We start from the raw sequence: 23,449 nt of genomic DNA, 5'->3' as shown, positions 1-23,449 counted from the left end.
CATAAGCAAACGCGCAACTTTTCACTTGAATTATGCGCGTTCTCCGAAAAGCCGAGCTCAGTTTTAGTGCCGATCGTCTTCGCGAGAAGACATAATTTTTAACGGCGCAACTTTCATAATTAAACCCGCGCGATTCACGACGAGACGAGCTAATTCGTACGGCTCGCGCGCATCAGACGGCCATTAGAGATTTAGCGATCCGTAACTTCCGGCTATCTGAACTTTATTTCCCAGACAATTCCGGCGTAACAGTGATAAATGACCGGCAGATCAGCCGTCTCTCAACGTTCTTGCAACTTTTCTTATTTACCGAGGACTCGAGCTCGTTTATCGTCTCTTCTCACCGGGTGGTATCTGAAATCTCGGGGAATCGAAAACACCGCGTCCTGCATAAACAGTATTTTGCATTCACTCAGCCGAATGTACTACCAGCAGCATGACAAATATTCCTCAGAGCTTGGACGTTGATGTATTCTCTCTTTCTGCCGCCCCCCCCCCCATCTACGCGATACTATGTTCTCTCTCTTTTTAGCGACCGGATTTTCACACGATCCTCTCTCCCTCTCCCTCGACAATCGACTCGAACAACCTTAACATTAGCGTTCGGTACTTCGTACCGTGTAACAATAGAGAGACGAAACGCGACGGTTACTCGTGTGTGGGCGATTTTTCCGGTGGGTGGTTTTTAATCCGAATTTAACGATTCGAAGTTGCGAAACACGTTTGCTCCAAGCCCGACTTCTCCCGGCAGCTCGACAGGCGCTCCTCCTTACCTCGTGAGCGACCAAGTCTTTTCCATTGTTTGCGAATTTGCAAAAATCTCGAGCAATGCAAACTTCCCTCTCGAACTTCCCACTCGACGGGAACTTGCCGCGCGGTATACCGTGTAATTGCATTGTGTTGCACACCCGGACGCTACACTAAAGTTCAGCCCGAAGATTTGCCTCGCGAGTTCATCTTGAGAGGACATTTCGAGAGAGAGAGAGTGACTTCTAACTTTATACCCGTCGTATAATCTCCCCCGTTTTACATAAGCAGTACTTTGCATTTACTTCGCGTCGCTGTTGGGGCAAACCATAATATTCCGGTAATTTCGTCAGGCCGATGTTAACTTGTAGGCGCGCCTACAATATCCGCTCGCTCGCTCGCTCGATCCTTCCGCGAAGTCGCGAAAATGGGAAACGTGTGGTCGGTCGTATGAGCCAGAGACGAGTTGAAGAATCTGGAACCGCGTGTACACACACGACCTGCCATTTGCCACCATCGTGGCGAATGTGTACTTTGCAAAGCATGATTTGTAACACTTACACTGCAAACCCGAGTGTGTTATTTTGACGCGTATAAGCTGAAGCTTCCTTCACGCGTATCTTGTCTTGTCTTAAATCACGTCGTTTAACGCGTTAAGTGATACCGAAATGCATCAAACGATTTCGTGACTTCAGACGACAAGAAACGCGTGAAGAAAGCTTCAGCTTATACGTGTCAAAATAACACACTCGGAAATGTTTCCTTCGCTCTCTCTCTTTACCTTTCTCCTTCGTGTCTCGCACTGTAACCATTTAAAACATGTGCGCGATCTATTATCCTTTGCAGAAGGAACTTCAGCAATTTTTTAATAGCTTTATCCGTTCTCGCGAATATCGAGAGTATCGAGTTGAACCGCGAGCCGTAATAGCAACCTCGAGGTTCGAAACGCACGTTTATCGAATTGTTGTTCGCGTTGTCTCCTTCGCAACGTGCAATACATGCGTTCGATTTTCGCTAGGTATTATTTTTTCATGATCCCTACGTGGAGAAAACGAATTCGGGATTTATCCGAGGATTTTTCTTCGCCGTGAAATGTAACGCGAATAAATTGATAGCGCGTCGCGCATAATTACGTGTGGCAGAATAAAAGCTGCATCGCATAATGTTTATGAAAGAGAGAGAGAGAGAGAGGGGGGGAGAGAGAGAGAGAGAGAGAGAGAGAGAGAGAGAGAGAGAGAGAGAGAGAGAGAGAGAGAGAGAGAGAGAGAGAGAGAGAGAGAGAGAGAGAGAGAGTTTTTCTGCGCTTCTACGTCCGGCCTTGAGCCACGAGCGGCGCGCGATCGCTCTCGTCTTCCTTTAAAGGGCGCTTGATCGCGATTCTCCAGTGGTTGCATTTCCATTAGTGTCTTCGGGCAACGAGAATCCATTTTGAAAGTCCATTTCGTACGTCCGTTCCGAAGGATGCGCGTTTCTCTTCGCGCTCGAGGTTGCGTAGTTCGCCTTGAAACGTGCGCCCTACTTTTTGCTGAAACCCCTCTTGGCGTTTTTATTTGCGCAACGTAACGACCGGTTACTTTAACCCTTTGACAGACGGGTGTTAAAACCACGGAGTTCTAAAAATACGACAGCTTGCACGGAGAGAGCACGTTGCTGCCAATCGCATTTTGTAATTTGCTGGCGGCGCGTGCATCGTAAATTAAACATCGTGTTCGGCTTCTTTCTAAATCGTAAGCAACAATCGCGTCTCGGAAATTCGCATTGCACCAACTCGTCGAAGAATTCGCCACGTGAACTCGCACAGTTGCGACGAAAATCGGATATTACACGATACAAACTATATATATATACCAATATATATCCCCGCATATCCGACACGAATATAAATTATTTTAATCGATAAATCTCTTCCCAGATATGCGCGAAGCTCGAATCGAGTAATGTCCGATTTACAACGTGTACATTGCATAAGCGGATAGATACATTCTCGGATTAACCGCTTGTTAATTTATATCATCACGTACGCGCACGATCGCACCTCGCCAATTCGGCTATCTCGTTCTCCAACACACGCGCGTGTCTCTTTTCCTTGCATTTGCAGTTTCCCAGCATTTGTCGTCTTACAAACATTTCCAGCTCAGTGCCCGGCGTAAAAGTTATCTCTGACTGATTTTCGTTCGTGAAAACACGCGCGCTACGAAAGAAAAAAAGCGAGATACACTAGGAAAAGTGTATTGTTGCGTGAACGAAAATTTGGTTGTACCAACAAAATAATTTGGTTAAAATATGCCCAACAAAACTTAGTTTAGTTCCTGTAAACAAATATCTTGTTGGATTAACGGTTTGTTCGTATAACGTAATACTTTTGTTGTAGCAACCGAAAAGCTTTAACTAAATGAATTTTGTTAAAAATACTATAATTTCTTCTTAATACATAAAATCTAAATTTTAGCGCACAGAAAGACAAAATAGTATCCGTTGTGCATTATTTTAGTTTATGTAAAATAATATTTCGTTATTATTTTTTATGGATAAAATTTTTATGGATAAAATAACTAAAATGCTTAATTTTTATATATGAAGTCTAAGAACAAAATCATTTGGTCCAGGAGAACAAAGCGGAAAAATATATTTAGTTGAGACAACTAAATATATTTGTTATATGAAACAAGATATTTAGCTATTAAAAAATGCTTCAACTAAACAGTTAGAGATTTTTAGAGACTACATTTTTTTTTCTTAGTGTATTTAATAATGTTAAAACATCATGCTTGCTACTACGCGTCTCCTCTCCACCCTCCGCGTCGAGACTTGTGTCACGCTCGGGAAAAATTTGCCCTCCAATTTCGCGCTCATGATAATTAGCGCACGTATGGCTCATGCCGTAAGCGGATGGACCTGGGAAACATAATGACGTCGTTACCTCTGTTTGCAAATTATTCACACCCTGCGCTGTGCAATTTCGAGAAGGCGCGCGCAAAGTTCTCGGAGGGCGCTCGGCCGAGCGCGGACAGAACGCAATGGATACGATTCCTGCGCTGCGTATTACGCGGCGAGTCAAATTGCCGTAAAAGCGTCAAAGCGTAAACGCGCGCAAAGTTAGTCAGAGCCGCGGAAATGTTTTTCGGCGGAAGTCTCTTCCCCCCGCGTACGACTGTGAACGCTGTTCTTCGTCCGACGTGAACGTCGAGCACTGCCAACTCGATCCGCACAGCTCGATCCGGCGATAACGCAGGCTTGTTTCCGGGATAACAGGACAGCCGAGAACGAGGAAATGTTTTGCCTCAATTAGAGAGCGCACGAGCGCGCTTTAAACTGTCCCGAGCGAAACGAATAACGTGCGCGCGAGAGCGACAGATATCTCGTCTTTCTCGCGTTCGGGAGAATTCTCGCGCTTTCGCGAATGCGGCGCATGAAACAAAGGATTCCCGCATTTTCGCGCGAAACGTCGCGCGGCAGCAACCGACCGGCTGGAGAATCGCAAATCCGTCACAAACGAATTAAACGACGCGCAGTCTACGAAAGAGCCGCCCGCGAGAGAGAGAGAGAGAGAGAGAGAGAGAGAGAGAGAGAGAGAGAGAGAGAGAGAAAGGCGGTGTTGTATCGGCCGGGAATTTCCCATTCCGCGAGTCAAGCGTGGCGTTTCGATCGCTTTTTAAACAAGCCGGAATAGAATTCAAATGCTCGAAGAGTCGGGAGAGTTGCGTAAACTCGTTACTCGGGTTTCAAGTGACGGCGAAATTGATACGTGAAATGGAATAACGACGTAACATACGAGGGCGCGAGTGCGTCCGCACGAGCGCGGAGAAAATTGCGCGATTCGAGGTCCGACTTCATGTGCGTCCCGCAATTTCCTGCACAGAGCGTATCTCTTATTAATGCAACCGACCCCGTACACATTTTCCCATCTTCGTATATCGTACTCCGGTTTGCCTGAAGTTAAACAAAGCCGGGATCCCATAAATACGGGAATTGCTATACACCTCGCTCGGATCAATCTTTAAAAAGGTTGAATTGTTAAGTTAGCCGACCACACACGGGATAAAGTAAACGGCGCATAAAACGGCGGTCGCGAGAATAAATTATAGCTGAACTGAAGCGTATCGCGCTTGGCATTTATCGGTCTCATACGACGGCGTGTCGCAAACATTAACAAACGTCTAATGTGATCTATTATATAAATAACGTTGGTAATTTCACGGACGCGCGTGAGCGCGGGAGGGGGGGGGATAATTACCGTCGCGTCACGCACTAGGAAAACAAATTTAGTATCTCTAACAAAACTGTTTAGTTGAAGCATTTTTTAATAGCAACCAAATATCTTGTTTTATACAAGAAAATATTTAGTTACAAATTATTTAGTTGTTTCGACTGAATATATTTTTCTGCCTTGTTCTCCTGGACCAAATGATTTTGTTCTTAGACTTCATATGTAAAAATTAAGCATTTTAGTTATTTTATCCGTAAAAATTACATAATAACGGAATATTATTTTACACATAAATTAAAATAATGCCCAATGGATACTACTTCGTCTTTCTGTGGACTAAAATTTAGATTTTATATATTAAGAAAAAATTATAGTATTTTTAACAAAATTCATATATAGTTATAAAGCGGTTTTCGGTTGCTATAACAAAAGTATTACGTTATACGAACAAACCGTAATCAAACAAGATATTTGTCCACAGGAACTAGACAGTTTTGTTGGGCATATTTTAACCAAATTATTTTGTTGTTAAAACAAAATTTTCGTTCACGCGACAATACATTTTTCCTACCAGTGCGATACTACGAATTATCGAGCAGCTCGCGAAGAAATGCGATTGATCGTAAACGCATATTTCACCTCTCGATATCCGCCGATTGCTGGCTGGCAAAACGCGGGATGCCGTGCGCAGGATTGTAATCCTGCACGCGGTCCGCACGATATAATCCACTTGTCTTCCCGACGGCGCGAGAGAATCCTTGGCACTCCCTTCGCGCTTGGAAGCTTGGAACGTTTGCTACCGCAGTCGCGTACTTTTATCGCGACATTCTACCGCGTCTACTTATTCTTCCCTACATTCGCGAGAACTGTCCCCCGAATGTCCATCGGGAGCGAGAAACCGAGCTCGCGCGAACCCCGGAACATTCTCCATCTCCGAGGGAAGCACTTCGCTTCCTCCCTCGAACATTCCGTCTCGCATTCATTCTCACAGTGTGTCCGTACGTACCGTCGGCTAATGGCATCACAAGAATGTTTTCCTTGCCCCGCCATCTCGACGTTCCGACTAATGCCGGAGCTTTCCTCGCCGGACTCCTTCGCGGGCTTTGCAGGTAAACTGCATCTAAAATAAGTGCGGGCCTAAGACCGACGGTGGTGGAAGGTAGTCAGGAAGACAGGAAAAGAGAGAGAGAGAGAGAGAGAGAGAGAGAGAGAGAGAGAGAGAGAGAGAGAGAGGGAGGGAGAAAGAGAACATCACGTCTCTCTTTCTCATTCTCCTTCCCTTCCTCCGTCACGCTCTTGCCGGGGTCAATACGAGAAGTGGCGACACTTGAGGGGTCAGGAAGAGCAAAGAGCCGGGGTCCGCCCTCTGCTGTGCTCCGTCCTATAAAGCCCTCGTCTCGTTTGTCTACCTCGGGCGGCGGGTGACCCAGTTCCGCCGGGGAACGTAGCCGCTCTAACGACGACGACGACGTCGACGTGCTGGCGCTCGAAAGCTATCGGCCCCGGGGCGAGGATACTCTGCGCGAATTCGAGCCGACAAATTCGCCCGACGGCCGCGATCACGACCGCGGCGGCAGCGAGGCTCCTTACGCGACACTTACTTCGTAACGGTAACGGTAACGCGAACGCTCGCGAACTAGATGACCCTACGCTCGTAAAGAGAGCCGTAACTCCGCCGACGGATACGTCGACGACACGTCGTCCCGCCCGTGATCGATAGCGTATCTGCGGAATATTGAAAGCGTCATCGAGACGGCCAGATTGCCGAGACTATTAGCCTTTACCGTTGAAAATTTATAGACCGCTCCCTGCACTCCCGTATGTGTGTGTGTGTGTGTGTGTGTGTGTGTGGGTGGCGCGTCGCTATACGCTGGAATTTATTAAGCGTCGCTTTCGAAGTGTCCGCCGTCCGATTTTTCAAATTGCCGCCTCTCGGCGCGACGACACTCGACACAGCGTGACGCGAGCACGCGCGTGGAAAGTGTTACGAGTGCTTCGAGATGCACGAGCTAGTCGGGCGCGCGATATGCCTGCCTGCTGGCTTGCCACTGAAAAATGAACGGAAAAACAAATTCCCCGCGGCTTTGCTCTCAATCGGCTTCCCGCGGCTCAATGTTAACGCGATGTCGGAGCGGTATTTCTCGTAGGTTCACTCCCGAGCGAAATTCAGAGGTTTCTTTCGGCCGGAGGATTCTGTGTGTGTGTGTGTGTGTGTGTGTGCGTGTAGGAAGCCGAATCGGAAGGATTGAAAAGTTGAAGTCGAATTAATCCTCGAGGAGGTAAATCAGTTGCCTGAGACTTGGTTTCCGAATAATTAAACGCCCGGTTAATTAAACTTCCGCTCGCTTCTATCGCCCGATCGATTACGCGCCGCTTCTTCCGCGCGCGAGTATTCCAATTATTTCTTTATAATCATCATATCAATTTATTTCAGCTTATTTATTTTATATATATTATTTTTGTAATTTTATTTTCTGTTTTCTCTCTCTCTCTCTCTCTCTCTCTCGCTCGCTCTCGGATTCCCCGAGCTCCGGAGGACGCTTGAATTATGGCATCGGAAAGTGACTCGCACCGATACGCGTATCCCAGATGGGTCTCGGGAATATAGATTTTCATTGAGCGGCCGTCGCGGTCGCACAAAAGATAGATCTCCAGGCGGCGGAATAAAAGTTTCGATATTGTCGCGCGGCTGTCGACGGCGCTGCTGATAGCCGGGCTCCTTTGTTGCAGGAATTCCTGCTGGCGATCGACGTAACGTCTAGCGGCACGCCGGAGGAGAAGCTGAAATGGGCGTTCCGTATGTACGACGTTGACGGTAACGGCGTTATCGATATGCAAGAAATGACGAAGATCGTCCAGGTACTGTAACTCGTGAATAATGCATGCTGCTTCGATTTATATCTCCACTTACTTGCACTCGACCGCGACGCTTCTGATGAAATGCGGAATTTTTTATTAATACTTGACGTCACAGTTCGCTTTTCCCTTTCCCTCTGCGCGCCGCGCTCAGCTAATCAGCGACTAATCATCGATTCATTCGCATGATATATACAAGCCGAAATATTCATGCGCCCCGAGTGGGCGCGATGAGAGACACTCCCCTTTCTTCCGCACGAAAAGATTGATCGCTTGACTCAAATCGCCGAGAGTCTTTCGATGAGAAGAATTTCACGGCACGCGTGATTTCCCTCTTTCTCGATTTTGTCGCAACTGGCCGCAGCCGCGTATTACTGTGTGATCAGAAAGTATCCAAACTTTATTTTTTAAAAATCGCGAGTAAACTGTCGGTCAAATCCGTTTGCTTTCTTCGGTTGGTGTACATGCCTTTCACATTTGGTGAAAGAAAAAAAATCGTGGCGTTCCTTCAAGCCGTTTGAAAGTGGCAGCTGTTCGTGTCAGTGAAGATTGTTGTGCACGGCGATTTTTACGATGTCGAAAAATATGGAGCAAAGAATTTGTTTGAAATTTTGTGTTGCGAACGAAATTTTGTGTTTCGTTCACAAACGCATTGAAAATGTTTGCAAAGAGCTTATGGCGATGATTGTTTATCGAAAACACGTACGTCCGAGTGGTTTAAGAAGTTTCAAGAAGAACGAGAATCCGTTGAAGACGACCCACGCTCTGGAAGACCATCAACGTCAACGGACGACGCTCACATTGAGAAAGTGAAAGAATTGGTGCTCCAAAATCGTCGGTTGACTGTGCGAGAGATAGTGCGGATGAAGTTAGGATATCATTTGGATCGTACCAGCGCACAATCCGTGAATCAAAAGAAACGACCGGAATTGTGGGAAAACAACTCGTGGATTTTGCATCACGACAACGCACGATCGCATACCTCGACACTTGTGCGTGAATTTCTGCCAAAAAACTCAACGAATGTCGCTCCGCAAGCACCGTATTCACCAGACATGGCCCCCTGCGACTTTTTCCTGTTTCACCTACTGAAAAAACCACTTCGCGGACAGTGTTTCGAATCGATCGAGGACGCGAAAGAAAAATCGCTGCGTGAATTAAAGGCCGTACCGTCTGCCGCGTTGTAATTGTAATTCTGATTTTTAAAAATTAAGTTCGAATACTTTTCGATCACAGTAGTATATCCGCGTCGAGAGCGCGACGCGCGACGCCTCGATGGAACAAGAGAAATGTCGCTGCCACGCGCACGGTGAGAGAAGAAATGAATAACAGCCGCGATAAAATCACGCCGTAAATCTCCCTCTTATTTTCGTTCTTACACACACCCCTCTATGACCGTTCGCGAGACCTTCGAGTTGAGCCTTGACGAAATATCGCGCGAGTAATCACTCCCGATTCCCGCCGGTAAATCAACGCCGATTAGCATAATGGTTAATTAACGCGCGATCGCGCAGCGTGAGGGAGCCGTGAATCAACACTGTTTTTCTCTCTCTCTCTCTCTCTCTCTCTCTCTCTCTTTCTCCGCCCGCATATCCGTCCGCGGTATCTTGGCCGTTCTTGCCGGCGCGCTAATATTTCATGAATCCCCCTCGCGAGAACAGATGTCGACGTAGTCATGCGGCTATTCCACTTTGGCGCCGTACATTTCTCGGCTCGCAGCGAGCGAAGGGAAGGCTTCGTCGTGTTACACGTGCAGCCGTCGTGTCTCATTTTTAAATAAGTAATTAGAGTATCTTCTCTCCGGCACTCTCTATGAGCCAGTAGCGTGGAGCTACCGCGCAGCAGCTAGCCGGATGAATGGAATTTTCGAAAGACCTTACATAATGAATTTCTGTAAAACTGCGGCCTCGCGTTCTGCCCATCCACGGATGGGACAATCGGCTGCAATATTTAACACGGCCGCGCGATAACGAGCACATTTACTATTCATGCCGTCTCGCTGCCCGCTAAAATTTTGCAATACACATATAGCACAAATTATCGTGTGTCAGAATTCCGCGCTATACTCCGCATCAAGCCCCTGCAAGTTTCAAGTTAAACTTGAAGGACCAGTGGAGAATCTCGAGGCGCGACATTATAGTACAGGCTATTGTCTTTTGATTGCTACTTTGTTGCTTACCTGTCGTTTTTTCGCCGCGACTCGAAGAAGGACTCAGAAATGAGTTAATGTTCGATCATATCAATGTCAATCTGTCTGCCAATCCATTTTTTCTCGATTTTTAATTCCAACAAGCAGTGTGTTGGTTATACTGCAAGTAGAGTTTCGCGACAAGCAAATATTGAATAATCTAATGAAGATTAATAGGAAAATAGTCAAAGAAAACAAACTTTCTGGAAGTTCGTTTTTTTTTTTTATTATTTTTGATTCGCGTTAGAAATTTCTTGGCGAGATTTATGAGTTTAAAGTAGGCAAAGAAAAAGGAGATCGCAGGTTACAAGTTCTCGTCGCCGCTGCGTCTCGCGTTTTGCGACTTACCCAGAAAGTACAAATCGGTCGGAAACGCGGTGTTAATTAATAATAATAGCTCGATAATGATCGATAATAATCGTCGAAAGCTGCGAGTGACACTCTCGATGCATATCGCGCGTGCAATCGTCCTAGTAATTTGACCATTCTTGATCATTCGATCATCTCGGAAGTACAGAATCTTTCGAGAACATTGACGATCGCGACTGATTTCTTGGCTAGCGAAAATGCGTGCCGCGCGCGTTCATTCGGCCAATCAAAGATAATCAAAAGACGACAGTGGCTGGCGATAGCTGGGAATTATTTTGCCGCGCGTTGAAGGGGCCCAATTATTTTCGATTCTCGCACAATGCGTACGCATCCATGATCTAATCCGTGAGACTTCAAGCCAACATTGTGACCAATATTGTGACGCGTGTATCAGTAAATTGTTTGGAATTTCCATCGAGTGATCAAAATATTTCGCGGATTCGCGTGATATCGGAGAGGTTCCCGTCGACAACGTGTGTCAATTAATATGTGTGCTTTCGACCGAATCGTGTTTACGCCGAGTGTTAGTGTTAGTGTTAATATTGTGCCAGTGCGATGTACAATACAAGTGTCAGTGATTTTATCGAATCGAATCATATCCACGTGAATGTAGTGTCGGTGGTTTTTCAAATCGAGTCGCGTATTTACGCGAGTGTTAGTGTCAGTGGCACGATGAAATATCTGGAACGGCCGGAAGCAGGACACTGGATTAGGAAGGCAGGACGGAGGAGATGGGATGTCAGAATGCAAGCGATACGTCATATATTTCCAGGTATGTCAGGTCATTTATTATGCTGGATTTTCGATCCTAACCAAAAATTGAGATATCCCGGAAAACTGGAAAATTACAATCTATTCGATATTCATAGTTGATATTCATACCGTTGACAAATGAATTATAACTTTGTGAATATTATTGATTATTCCTTAAATATTCCGCTGATATTTGTTTCGCATAATAAGAAATATCGATGCGTACAATCGATACGATATTTGTAATTATTTTCTCAATCACGCAAGTCGTAAGTGACTTAAAACTGCGAATATCGGCTGCTATATTCTGCAGTTGCACTGCGATTGTTTCTCTTAATAATAATACTTTCTGGGACGTGAGTCCAGAAAAAACTCTGTCTTGAATCTTTTAACACTTTTCTTATTGTCACTACACCGTTATTATCGAATTGAAATTTAAATCCTCCTATCGAGATTTTCAATGCCAAGAAAACAAAAGAGTGTAGAATAAAAATTTGTTGTTTTTTATATTTATTTACCTATTAATCTTTATTGAATTATTTACTCATCTCCAACTCCAATAAGGCAAAATAATATTAAAAGGATAGCATATAATGAAAGTTTATGTTGTTTTATTAACCTCTGTTAAGTATTTGGAATATATATATATATATACATAGAATATTGAAATAATCGTCAATATTAAATGATCTTTGAATATTTTTTCACATCTCAACATGGAGAAAACGGCATGCCGTTTGAATCATCAAGGTAATTCAAATAGCTTGTGTAACGTTTCGAGATTCCTCATTGATCTTTCAAATTCGATTATATTTACGGGTTTAATGTAGAAACGAAATTTCGACTCAAAATACGTGCGTATATAGGAGAAATTACGCTGAAACAAATTAAACTTACAAGTACGCACAGTAAAGCAAATAATCCCATAAAATGACATTTATTATAGCAAAACTCGCTGTGAGAATTATTTACATATTATTTATATTTTAACGGTACTATCTACATACACAGTGTTTATAATGGTAGAAGCCGCAAGCACTTTGCAACAGACTTTAAATCGTGTTGCAAATTAACGAATTATTATTAATAGCATCTTACATTCTGAGAAGAGAGTTCGGTTCAGTAGTCAGATTTATCGCGACGTTTCCCCTCGCAAAGACCGTAAGAGTTGCCGCGCGGGTGAATCCCGAAAAATAAGGTAAGAGGATGGGATATAGGATAGGATCTCTCGCGACGGAGAAAATTAATTAACCGTCATTATGTGCTAACGCGCGAGCTTCTGCATTAATAGCGGAACGTGTATTTATATACGTCAACGGGCCGGAGAGAAAGAGAGACTGAAAAAGAGTCGCGATGAAGCGCGCAGCGAACGACGAAGTCGCGCTTTATAAAAGTATCGTTATGTCGTGACCTCTCAGCACATTTCTCAGCGCAGCTCTCTCATCTCGATTGCTTTCCCGTGTCTGTTCCCGCGATGCGCGAAACATTGCGTTTCCACATTAAAAAGCTCTCCCAGCTTCTCGCCTTTCCGTGTGACTACAGAAGACGAGTTTGCGAGAAGCGCGCGCCGAAAGAAGTATCCTTAATTTTCTGCACATTACCGTACACCAGCATTCGTAGGAGTTTTCTCTCACTCGTGCCGCGACCTACGCTGTTTTATCCCTCGAATGACGAGCTTTCCCTTCGCTAGTAACGTCATTCACGTTACTAGTGCGGGCTTGCTGAAATTCAAGTAACGAGTCGAGTAACGAGAAAAATAGCCCCGAGATCGTTAAAGAGCTGAAACATTTAATTATTATCGACGGAAAAGTTCCGCCCAGGCCGGCAAGGCCGCGGCGAGGAGAAAAGGGTGGGTGAGACAATGGAAGGGACTCTTTGGTGCCTGCGCCCCGCTCCGACACGTACACGTTATCGCGCGTTAAAAAGCTCATCGAGAGCCGCCCGTATAAACGCCTAGCCAGCCGCGCGTCCGTTCGGATAGCCATCTCTCCGCTCCCCTCCTCCTTCTCCTCCTTCTCCTCCTCTTATCTGCGCTATTAGAAGTTTGGAACTTCCGTGGCGGCGCGTTTCGCGGGAAATTCCGCTAACCGGTGCTCTCTGCGGCGCGCGGCGAAAATTAACGACGCAATGTTCAATGGGGAAGTTCGGCGGGTCCCTGTATTTAACACCTGACCCGGCATGCATCCACGTCGCGGTGCACACGTTGCTCCAACTCGCTCTCGACTTTACGTCTCCATCGCTGAGGCTCCGCTTGTGCAACAGCGGTTCCCCTGGGAAACTCGTTGTTCCCAACCCGCGCGGCGTGCGGTCGCGCGAAATGCGTCGGAGAGGACATGAGATAAGATTTATACCGGGGGTTTCAGACCTAACCACCCGGGTCGCTCGATTTTTTCGCTAACGTGACACTTTAGAGGAAAATATTTCAGACAAAAGTTGTTCGAAGGGCTTCGAAGGATCTATTTACTGATACGCTATGAATTTGACACTGGGATAACCTTGAAAAGTCCAGTCAAGATCAACATAAAAATCTTAAATGGATACCCCAATTTTTTATTACATCGTCTTTTTCTTTAATTTCTTAGCAATTGATTTGAATTAACAACTTTTGTCTGAAGCATTCCTTTGTTTACCTAATATTTTTTGAGATGTTTAAGGAAAACTTGATAACTTTTTCAATATTTATTCTCTCACGATATCTCGCTATTTGTCAAAAGAAAAAGTGGTGCTAGACTTTTTTGCTCTATTTAGTCTCAAGAATATATTGTTTCGATAGCGCCTTGAATTTGGTTAATTTGATGATTTTGAAATTTCCAAAAATCAGCAAGTTAACAAGAATCATTTTGCGCTATTGTAAAAAATATATTCTCGAGACTAAATAGAGCAAAGAAGTCTAGCGCCACTTTTTCTCCTGACAAATAGTTCGCGACAGATATCGCGAGTTAAATATTGAAAAAGTTATCAAGTTTTCCTTAAATATCTCAAAAAATATTAGGTAAATAAAGAAATGTTTCAGACAAAAGTTGTTCAAATTAATTGCTAGAGAAGGATGACGTAATAAAAAACTGGGGTATCCATTTAAGATTTTTATGTTGATCTTGACTGGACTTTTCGAGGTTATCCCAAGGTCAAATTCATAGCGTCAGTAAATAGATCCTTCGAAGCCCTACAACTTTTGTCTGAAATATTTTTCTCTAAAATGTCGCGTTAACGAAAAAATCGGGCGACCCGGGTGGTCTGAAACACCCGGTATAGCGCGATGCATGCAGATGAGTTGCACTCTTGTATTTATTCTCACGGTCGCGATTACACCACTCGGTTCGCGCGTGGCCGAGGGGCCGGAAATAAAAATACGCTTATTTGTCGGATGATAATTTGTACGATCGCCGAGCGAGAAGATTGTAATTTTCGATACGAGCGTATCGCGGCAACAATACATTCAAGGTTTAATTTGCTCGTGAACGTTATATTTATCTCGCAGCAGCGCGCGAGTTTTCCACCACGTTACTTTTCTCGCGGGGATCTTCTCCACGTGCGCTTCTTGGAGAGGCTGGTTTAACCCTCCGGATGAGAAAAAGTGTTTCGCGCGATTGCAGACAGAACCGAAGGGGATTAATTCCATTTAAACAATCGTTTCTTGTGCACCAGTGCACCAGAACAGTGTAGCAGTACATTCGCGATAAAATTAATCTGCTTTATCGCGCGCGAAACTCTCTCCGTACCGGGCGAGAAAATAATAAATTCTGCGCATTTATCTCTGTCCGGCGATTCCGCCGGGCTAAACGAAAAATGTACGAAAGAGATTATAAATAAAGGATCACAGAGCGGGGTGCGCGCGTTTTAGCGAGTCGAAGTATCGGTCGCGCTATAAATTATATTTTTGGGGCGACACAATTTATCACTTGGCCGTGAACGCATATGAAATATAAGTACGCGCCCCCCCCCCCCCGTCGTCGGTGTACGATTTAATTCCGCATTTCTTCACTTCTCGTTTTTCGGGGAATGCATTGTGCGCTTCGTGGTCATGATAATTAAGGCAACGTTGATTTTTCATCTCGTCGGTATCCCTCTTGCAGTTTATCATTCTCTTAGCGCGTCGCATTGAGATCGATTTTTTTGTTGATTCTTCGCGCACGGAGTCACCAGAATTTAAAATAATTTAGCGATCTGACGAAGAGAGCGTTATATTTTTCATAATGTCATGAGAGAAACCGCGAAGGTAAGATAAAATTCTTCGAGGCGTGTCTTCCCCTAATTCCATTCGCGGCAGGATATAAAAGGAAGGAAATCGCGCATGCCGATGGTCGAATTCGAACGTTCATTAATCAGGAGATGTTTTCTCCCTCCTTTCTCTTTTCTTACAAAGTCGAACCACGGGACGTTTGATCTCTTGATGATGGATTTAGAACAGATACCGGCGCGCGCGGGGAAAAAAAAACGTGACACACGAGTTGGTGGTCGCTCGTTGGTTTCCGTGATTTATGACTTCGTCGCGCCAATGCGATGCGTCTCTCCGCGTTTTCCTAGTAAAGATAATATTTCGCGCAAGCAAGTCTCGTCGACGTTGGTATACGTATGCAAATATACATCGAGATATCTTTCACTGCGCTGCACTCAACTCACACCTGATGTAAGGCATCAGTTTACGCATTACATTTCATTTCACGCAGCATGACTTATAAATAGAGCGCATCGTGCGTTTTCGCATCTGTTAAATCGATCATTACGTCTCTTCTGTAAAAGCAGCTTTTACACTCCGGATTTGTGATCACATCGATGTTTTCTCTATATTTCACTGCAAGTGAACGCATTTGATGATTTTCCGCGCGAGAGCCGACGGACAACACATTACATGTTTGACCTTGCCTTTGCATGATAAAAGTATTATGCATGAAAGATGCTTATTTTCTCACATCATATTGCGTATTAATGTTTACGAACATGCGACAGTTGGAACGTTATTAACGTCTGGGTCACGCCTGGATAAGCGCGATATCACACCGCGCGAATCGAAAGCGGAAGGCGCAAGGTCCTACCTTCCAATCACAGTGCCTGGTTGATTGCTCTGTTCGCGAGGTGTATCGCGATGGGAAATCCGTCTTCCGCAACGGAAGACTGTCTTATCGGTCTGTCTTATGTCGCGATACCCGAGTGACCGGTTTCCGATCGATCCCTACGTGAGGCTGAGCGTCACGTAGAGAAACCAAGTGTGTTATCCTTCTGTTCCCAGGCGATATACGACATGCTTGGCGCGTGTTCGAGCAACAGGCCGGCGGACAGCGCGGAGGAGAGGGCGAAGAATATATTCGCGAAGATGGACGAGAACAACGACGGGCAGCTGACGCAGGACGAATTCCTGAAGGGCTGCCTTCAGGACGAGGAGCTGTCGAAGATGCTCGCTCCTTAATCCCGACGCCGCGTATCCGCACGAGCCGTCGACGCGCGAACATGAAAAGAATAAAACAGTAAAAAAGACACCACACGCTCTCACGACTCTCAGAAAAGCATTCCGGAAACGGAACCATCAAACAACGCCAGCAACGACGAGCCACCACTTGAAATTGACGCCCGCACGTACACACACACACACACACGCGCACACAAATCTCTCTCTCTCTCACATACACACACCATTGCCCACATTTACACACGTACACGATAATTTTCTATTACTACGAGACGAATACGTTATCATTGTGGCGGCTCGATAACGAGCCCATCGCTCGTACCGGATGACGAAGTACGAGCGGTGATAAATGGACGAGAAGGAGGAAGCCGATATCGAAGATGATCGAAAATGACGAATGATGAACGATGAACAAAGAGAGAGAGAGAGAGAGAGAGAGAGAGAGAGAAAGGGAGAGACGATATTTCGAGCAGAGTCGTGACGGCTCATTCGAGAAGGAGAGGAGGAGGAGAGATAGACAAAAAGAAAGACAAAGAAAAAGAAGAGTTTCTCGATGTTGGAATTGCATGTCCGCAGGACGACACAACGACAATGCCGACGATTGGTCCCAAAACGAGAAATCTCAGGGACACGGAGGAGCACAGGACGACGCCGACGACGACAACGAGGGACCCGAATCAGGCCAGTCGCCTTCCTAGAAGACCCGTGGTTGCTCTCGCATTTACTGCTTGATGCTCATCTTGCCATCACAGCGGGATTTGCTCGCGCATGTCGTTCATGTCTAGGAGTTTCTTTGGACCAGTGTCGGTGGAATTAGCAAGGGTGGAATCTTCGGTTCACAGGCCGACGCGATTACGTCGCTGAAGGAGAGACGGAGAGAGAGAGAGAAAGAGAGAGTGTGTGTGTGTGTGTGTGTGTGTGTGTGTGTGTGTGTGTGTGTGTGTGTGTGTGTGCGCGCGCGCGCGTGTGTGCATGTGTGAATAGCGGCACGGTGGCTTTCGAAGCCTATGCTTGCACCGGCAAATTGGCTTGACTAATCCTGAACAAACGACTCGCCCGGGGTTCCCTCTTTTCGGATTACAGTTCCGCCTAATAACGTGTGGCCACGGGCAAGGAAAATTTCGGATTAATCCTCTGATGCGCTTTAGAGAACCTTAAGGACTTTGCACACGCGGCACCGTATAATGTTCCCCTCGCGGATACGGCTTCGGGAGGGGCAGGTGGGAGCGCCGAGGACAACACCCCGTGATTCTGGTTGCGCTCGAGATTTATCAGTGGAATCCAGCGATTCACCGCAGGCGAGTCTCGCCGGCGAGTCTCAGCGGCCGTCTCCTTGTTGTTCTCGTAAGCCCGTTCACTTTGTTGCCGGTTACAGCAACTTTGCGCAAGTTTTACTCATTGTCGTCGCTGCCGCGGATCACACGTGGTCGCGGATGCTTGCAAAGCGCGTTCACACTCAGCACTCGATCTGTCATCCCCTTGAACGCGTATTCTTCGTGCACATTCGACACAGGACTACATCTTCTCCCTCCCTCCTCCCTCCCCCCCCCTCTCTCTCTCTCTCTCTCTCTCTCACACACACAAGTGTGTCTCACATAATTTTCACGTCACACACAATCGGACTCGGTCCGACCGCGTTCATCCGAGCGTTCCTCAGGAGCTCGAGCCGTGTGTGTATGTGCGTGTGCGTGTTGCGTTCTGAAGAAAATTCCTATATAAATGTATATTGAACAGCTCAAAGCCGACTGTGATTTTCGAGTCTCGCGTAAGTTTGTTTGACGGCCGCTGGGGTCGTCTCCATTCCACACTTGTCGCTCCATTCCGTCGCTGACAAGGCCCGCGAGAGAGAGAGAGAGAGAGAGAGAGAGAGAGAGAGAGAGAGAGAGAGAGAGAGAGAGAGAGAGAGAGAGAGAGATTGTGCTCCGGATTGTGCCGCCGCGGAAGTCGCGACGAGATTTACCCACTGTCCCACCCTCGTAACCTCCTAGGCGGTAGGACACAAATCGAACGACGGCGCATCAGACCGATTAATAACCAGGATTAGGATCGGCCGGAAAACGGCCGGTGCAGTCGCGCGAGCGGCGAGATGATATCGCGCGTTATCACGGTGGAAAGCGCAGCGAGCGAAAAACTACGGGACGGAAGGAAGGCGAGAAGGAGTCGCCGCCGGGGACTGCCGGGGACTGCCGGGGAGCGCAGGCGGGAAAAGTGCTGGAGGAGCAATGCGGAGGTGCGAACCTCGGTAGAACGAGTCAGCGAGACACTCGCGAGGAACCGCGGCGTGACGCGCTTTTCACGAGTCGCGTCAAATGTGTCAAATCGATCGCGCGGCTCGAGCTGTGGTAGGTCGGATAAAGATCGCAAGGTGGCCGAGGAAGGCGACAGGTACGACGCGTTACACGAGAGCCGTCTCGCCGGCTTGACGTCGACGAAGACGAAGGCGATGTTACGCGCTCGCGCGCGAGATGGTAACACAACGAATTGCGACGAGGTAATGTCGATTAGAGATGGGGCGAATAATCCTTTAAGGGATCCTTACGTTCATTTTATATCGGGCCACCGGAGCCGAGCTGTTGGTCACGTCGAGGGCTTGCAGCATCGACCGACACGCCGCGCGTCATCGTCCCTTTCGTCCGAGTACATTATGTACCACGTTGTATGTGCGGACGTCATCGGACGCGAAGTAGCGAGCGGTCGCGCGCACGTCCGTCGTATCCGAGGAAAGTCCATTGGACCTCCGTTGGCCGTCCGCGCGGACGTGGGCTGTGCGCGAGTGAGCGGAGAAGCTCGGCGAGCGAAGGGAAACGGTGAACGCGCGGTGTAAGGGCGGTGGAAGGGAGGTGGGTCGCGACCTTCGAACAAGCTCTCGAAAGGCTCGTGCAAATTTCACAGATCTCCTCCCTTCCGCGCGTTCCTCTCCCGGCGTTCGTTGTCCTCGCCGGGATCGCGCGTATATCTCTTCTCTTCTCTCCCTCTCCGCATTTTCCGTAGCCGCGAGCGCCGTGAGAAATCGAAGAAAAGAGCTCCGGTCGATAGCGCCGACCGAGAGAGCGGTGACGCGCAATTGGGCTAATTGCCGCCGTGAGAATAACGACGAGTCGCAACTCCCCCTCCCCCCTCCCCCTCCAGCTGTGCTGGACACCGGCTCCGCGGGAATGTCGTCCCTGCGCTTAATTGTGACTTTTTCACCGCGTTTTGTAGAGCTAGATTAACGTTACAGCCGGACTCCAGAAGGGCTTCGTTAACCCTCGCGCTCGGAGTTAACCGGCGCTGAGGGCCGTCGGAAGGAAAGCGGCCCCTTCTTGATTGCGACTGAGGAGCGCGCGGCTGTTGAAAAGTAAATCGCGAGTACCGACGGATGTCTGTCTCTCACACACGTGTCGCGCGTCGTGCTTTACGCAAAATCCGATCGACCCAGAGTCCACGGACTTCTAAGACATCTCTTGAGCACGTCTGTGGAGGGCGTTTGACAAAAACATGGCGTCCTTTGTCGGAGGATTCCCGGGCGAAGTGCGCATTACCTGGGCGCATCATTGCGAAAAAAGGCCTCGTTGTTTCGTTGTTAAATCCCCCGGCCGTTGATCGATCCGGGGACAATCGACCCGACAACCATCTCGTCCGTTGCACGGCGTGCTCGTTGACGTATCGCAGACGTCCCGACGTCTTCCACCGGAGGCTCTGACTTCCTTCTTTCTCTTCTCTTCTCTCCTCGGCGCCGTACACGCTGAAGCAATATGCATTGTGTGTGTGTGTGTGTGTGTGTGTATGTGTGCGTGCGTGTGTGTGCGTGTGCGTGCGTGCGTGCGTGCGTGCGTGCGTGTGTATGCGCCCGCGGGGAAGTACAATGTGCATCGAGGTCAACGCTTTTGCGCGCGTATGTATTTTAAGATTTATGAACAAGCGTCACGCAAGCGTATATATCGGATACGCAAACGTCGGCGCGTGACGTTCTCCTTTATGCGGACACGCTTGGGAGGCTCACAGCTCGTGCGTGGAAGGCAGACAAATCGGTTGTTTGCCGGGAGTCGGGAATCCTGCGCCTTGCGCGATGAGCCAGCGAGACGAGGTAAGCCTTTGCCAGCGAGCGTCTCTAATTGAACTCTCTAATTCAGCGTTTGGTATCGCGCGTGGTATTCGCGCGGCGCATGCCCCCTCCCCGCCGCCTCCGCGAGTAACGCGTATTATTCGCGGAGGTGGCACTGCCTGCGCCCGACTAGAAATTTATCCCATGGTCCTGATCGGGTTAACCTCATCTGGACATCAGGTCCCAATAAGATAATACTATCGGATCCTAGTAAGTCATGTAACGCAGCGTGGATATCAGGACCTTAGTAAGGATTCATAGTCAAGTCCTTATTGAGTTATCTTATGAAATCCTTATTACGTTTTTCTTTTTTTTTTTTTCAAATTATGGCTCCTGATTACTCGCCACGGCTATATTGGATGATGACGTTAGAAATAAGAAATGACACGCTGAATATTCTTTCGTGTCATTTCCAAATAAAAAGATATTTGCATGAAACAATATTTCAGATCGCTTGAGCATACTTGTGAAATGTTTCGGAAAAGAAACATCAAAATGAATATCACAAGATCATAAAGTGTCACGAGATGACGAGACATAAAGGAGTGTTAAAGAGAAAAGTTGCATGCCACGTTAATTTCACAACTATTTATTGACTGCTAAAAGAAGGATAGTTTCTACAGCATTTTACAAATGTATTCAAGTGATCTGAAGTGTTTTTTCAATGCAAACGTCTTTATATTTGGAAATGACACGCAAAAATTGTTTTGTTAAAACTTGATAATGCAAATCATATTACGTGCAATGAATAAGATCCCGACAAGGACCTGATTAACTGAACCATATTATATCATACACTAGGTTGCTACATTAAGGTCCTAATGTGGACCCAATCATTATAACCTTATAAAGATCTTTCTTACTCATTTGTCGTTAGGACATTTCAAGGACTGACTTACTCAGGATTACCTTTCGCTCACCCTATTAGGTCCTTATCGATGTTAGGTGAACCTGATCAAAATTTCTAGTCGGGTGGCGGAGATCCGGCGGCGATACTTCTGCGCAAGTGAGTGCCGCGCAATCGCACGACGCAAGACGTGCGTCTCTCGTTCTCTCGCGACACGCAATGGTCCGAAGAGCGCCGCGCTCGCGGTCGTTTCGTCGCAACGCACAGAATTAATGACCGCGGTACGACCGTCGACGCGTCAGCGACTCGGAAAAGCGGCCGCGTCGAGTCCGCCCGGATGACGTTTCGTCGTCCTCGTCGTTCCAACCGAATTCTCGCGAGTATCGCCTCGAGTCGCGAATGGCCCCGAAGTGTCGCGCGCGCCGACACTCGCACGCTGCAGGTTGCGGCGCGATTGCCTCGTTAACCGTTTCCGCCGCTGCCGGAGATACTTGATACGATTCGCCGGCCGACGATCGTCGGGCCGTCGCGTTGACGTCGCGCCATCATTCTCGTTTCTCTCCGCCGTTGTCGTCCCATACTGCCGCTGCCGCGACATTCTAATCCCGCGCGGCGGAAATCCAACGCGAATTTTAACAATGTCCGACCGCGCGGCCGATCGCCACCCCCAATCTCCCCCCCTCCAGTCGTCATATTTCTCGGACGCTTTCGTTGTGCTCGCGTCGCGACAAATAATAGAAGCGGCCGAGTCTGCGCGACTCTGTTCCACGCTCCGTCGACCGATCGATCGTGTTCGATTCGCCGAGAAACGCGCGTGAGATAATTATCCTCCGCCGTTCCGGCGCGAGTACGAGCAGAATTTTCAGGCACACATTCCGCGTACGTGTCTCTGTGTGTGTGTGTGTGTGTGTGTGTGTGTTTGCGCAGATTAACGACCGTGATATCGAATTAATCGCGCCGTACGATTTCGCGCGAGACGCACTTGCGCGTCGCAGCCTGCAAGCTTCAATCGGGCGATAAAACGGGCGGCGACGCGACAGAGACAAGGCGAGCGAGTGCGCGCGATAAGGGCGAAATTGATCGGGGAGGTGCGAGATGAACGATCGTTTCAGCGACTGCCGTCGCTGTTGACGTTCCGCGTCGCCGCCGCGACGGTGCGACTGCTCAACCCCGACGGCGAGAGTCGCTCCTCTCGCTGGCGCGTGGCGTCTCGCAGCAGCGAGCGCGACGCAGACGAGCGCGTTCTCCTCGCGCGCTATCAAGCGCTCTAGTCGCTGATAGTGACGCACGATATAAGAAAGAACGGTAGGTTCACTCGGTGACGGTGCTTTTGATCTCAGGTGCTGCAAGATGTTATTGATTGTGCGCGGGTTATAATTTGAACGACAATGAATAGTAGCTAAAATAGATTTATTGCTGTTTCTCAATATTTATTGTCAAATCTGTAATATACATTATAAAATAATATAAAAATATGAATTATTATTAATATAATATGTTAATAATATTATAATTAATAATATATAGCATATTACTAATTATAATATAGAGAGATGTATATATATATACAGGGTGCTAAATTTCAAACGTAAGAGATAAAAAATCTCGAAAACTAAATGATATTGAGGTCCGCCTCTTTCTTAAATTGTATCGTTTCGAAGGGGACACATTTTGATCGAAACAAAATTTAACACTTTGCAAATATAAATTTGCACTTTTGCAGTTTATTATACAACATTTATACCCACCTCTTTCATTCATTTTACTGATTTTAATAAAACAACAATATTATATTAAAAATTCGGTCGTATGGTTAATCGTTGCTTACGCTTGCACATTTTGATGTTGCTGTCGGCCGCCATATTGTTGACTGTGCAGTTCGGTCATGCGCGACAAACGACCGTTCGCACTATTTTGTGCTGAGTGAACCCACTGTTCTTTCTTATACTATAGTAGTGCTTCGGAACGCATTGTGATCCGCGCGGATAACAGCC

At 47.1% G+C, this 23,449-nt stretch overlaps 2 protein-coding genes across 7 annotated transcripts in view; both read left to right on the top strand.

Moving 5' to 3' along the window:
- The window catches only part of LOC105189001 (neuronal calcium sensor 2), a 153,608-nt gene extending 136,644 nt beyond the window's left edge, over window positions 1-16,964 (top strand). For all 6 annotated transcript variants that reach the window (XM_025302683.1, XM_025302682.1, XM_025302685.1 and 3 more), the window contains 2 exons: window positions 7,685-7,813; window positions 16,348-16,964. In XM_025302683.1, coding sequence (XP_025158468.1) covers window positions 7,685-7,813; window positions 16,348-16,524 — 306 coding nt within the window. In that variant the 3' untranslated portion in view covers window positions 16,525-16,964. The remainder of the gene's footprint in view (window positions 1-7,684; window positions 7,814-16,347) is intronic.
- Nca (neurocalcin homolog) overlaps window positions 1-23,449 on the top strand; it is a 184,747-nt gene that overhangs the window by 137,337 nt on the left and 23,961 nt on the right. The gene's annotated exons all lie outside the window — the stretch shown is intronic.

The sequence above is a fragment of the Harpegnathos saltator genome, unplaced genomic scaffold (genome assembly GCF_003227715.2).
Source record: "Harpegnathos saltator strain DR-91 unplaced genomic scaffold, Hsal_v8.6 scaffold51, whole genome shotgun sequence".
NCBI lineage: Eukaryota > Metazoa > Arthropoda > Insecta > Hymenoptera > Formicidae > Harpegnathos > Harpegnathos saltator.
The sequence above is the reverse complement of the archived record's forward strand: the minus strand, read 5'-3'. Positions and strand labels throughout refer to the sequence as shown.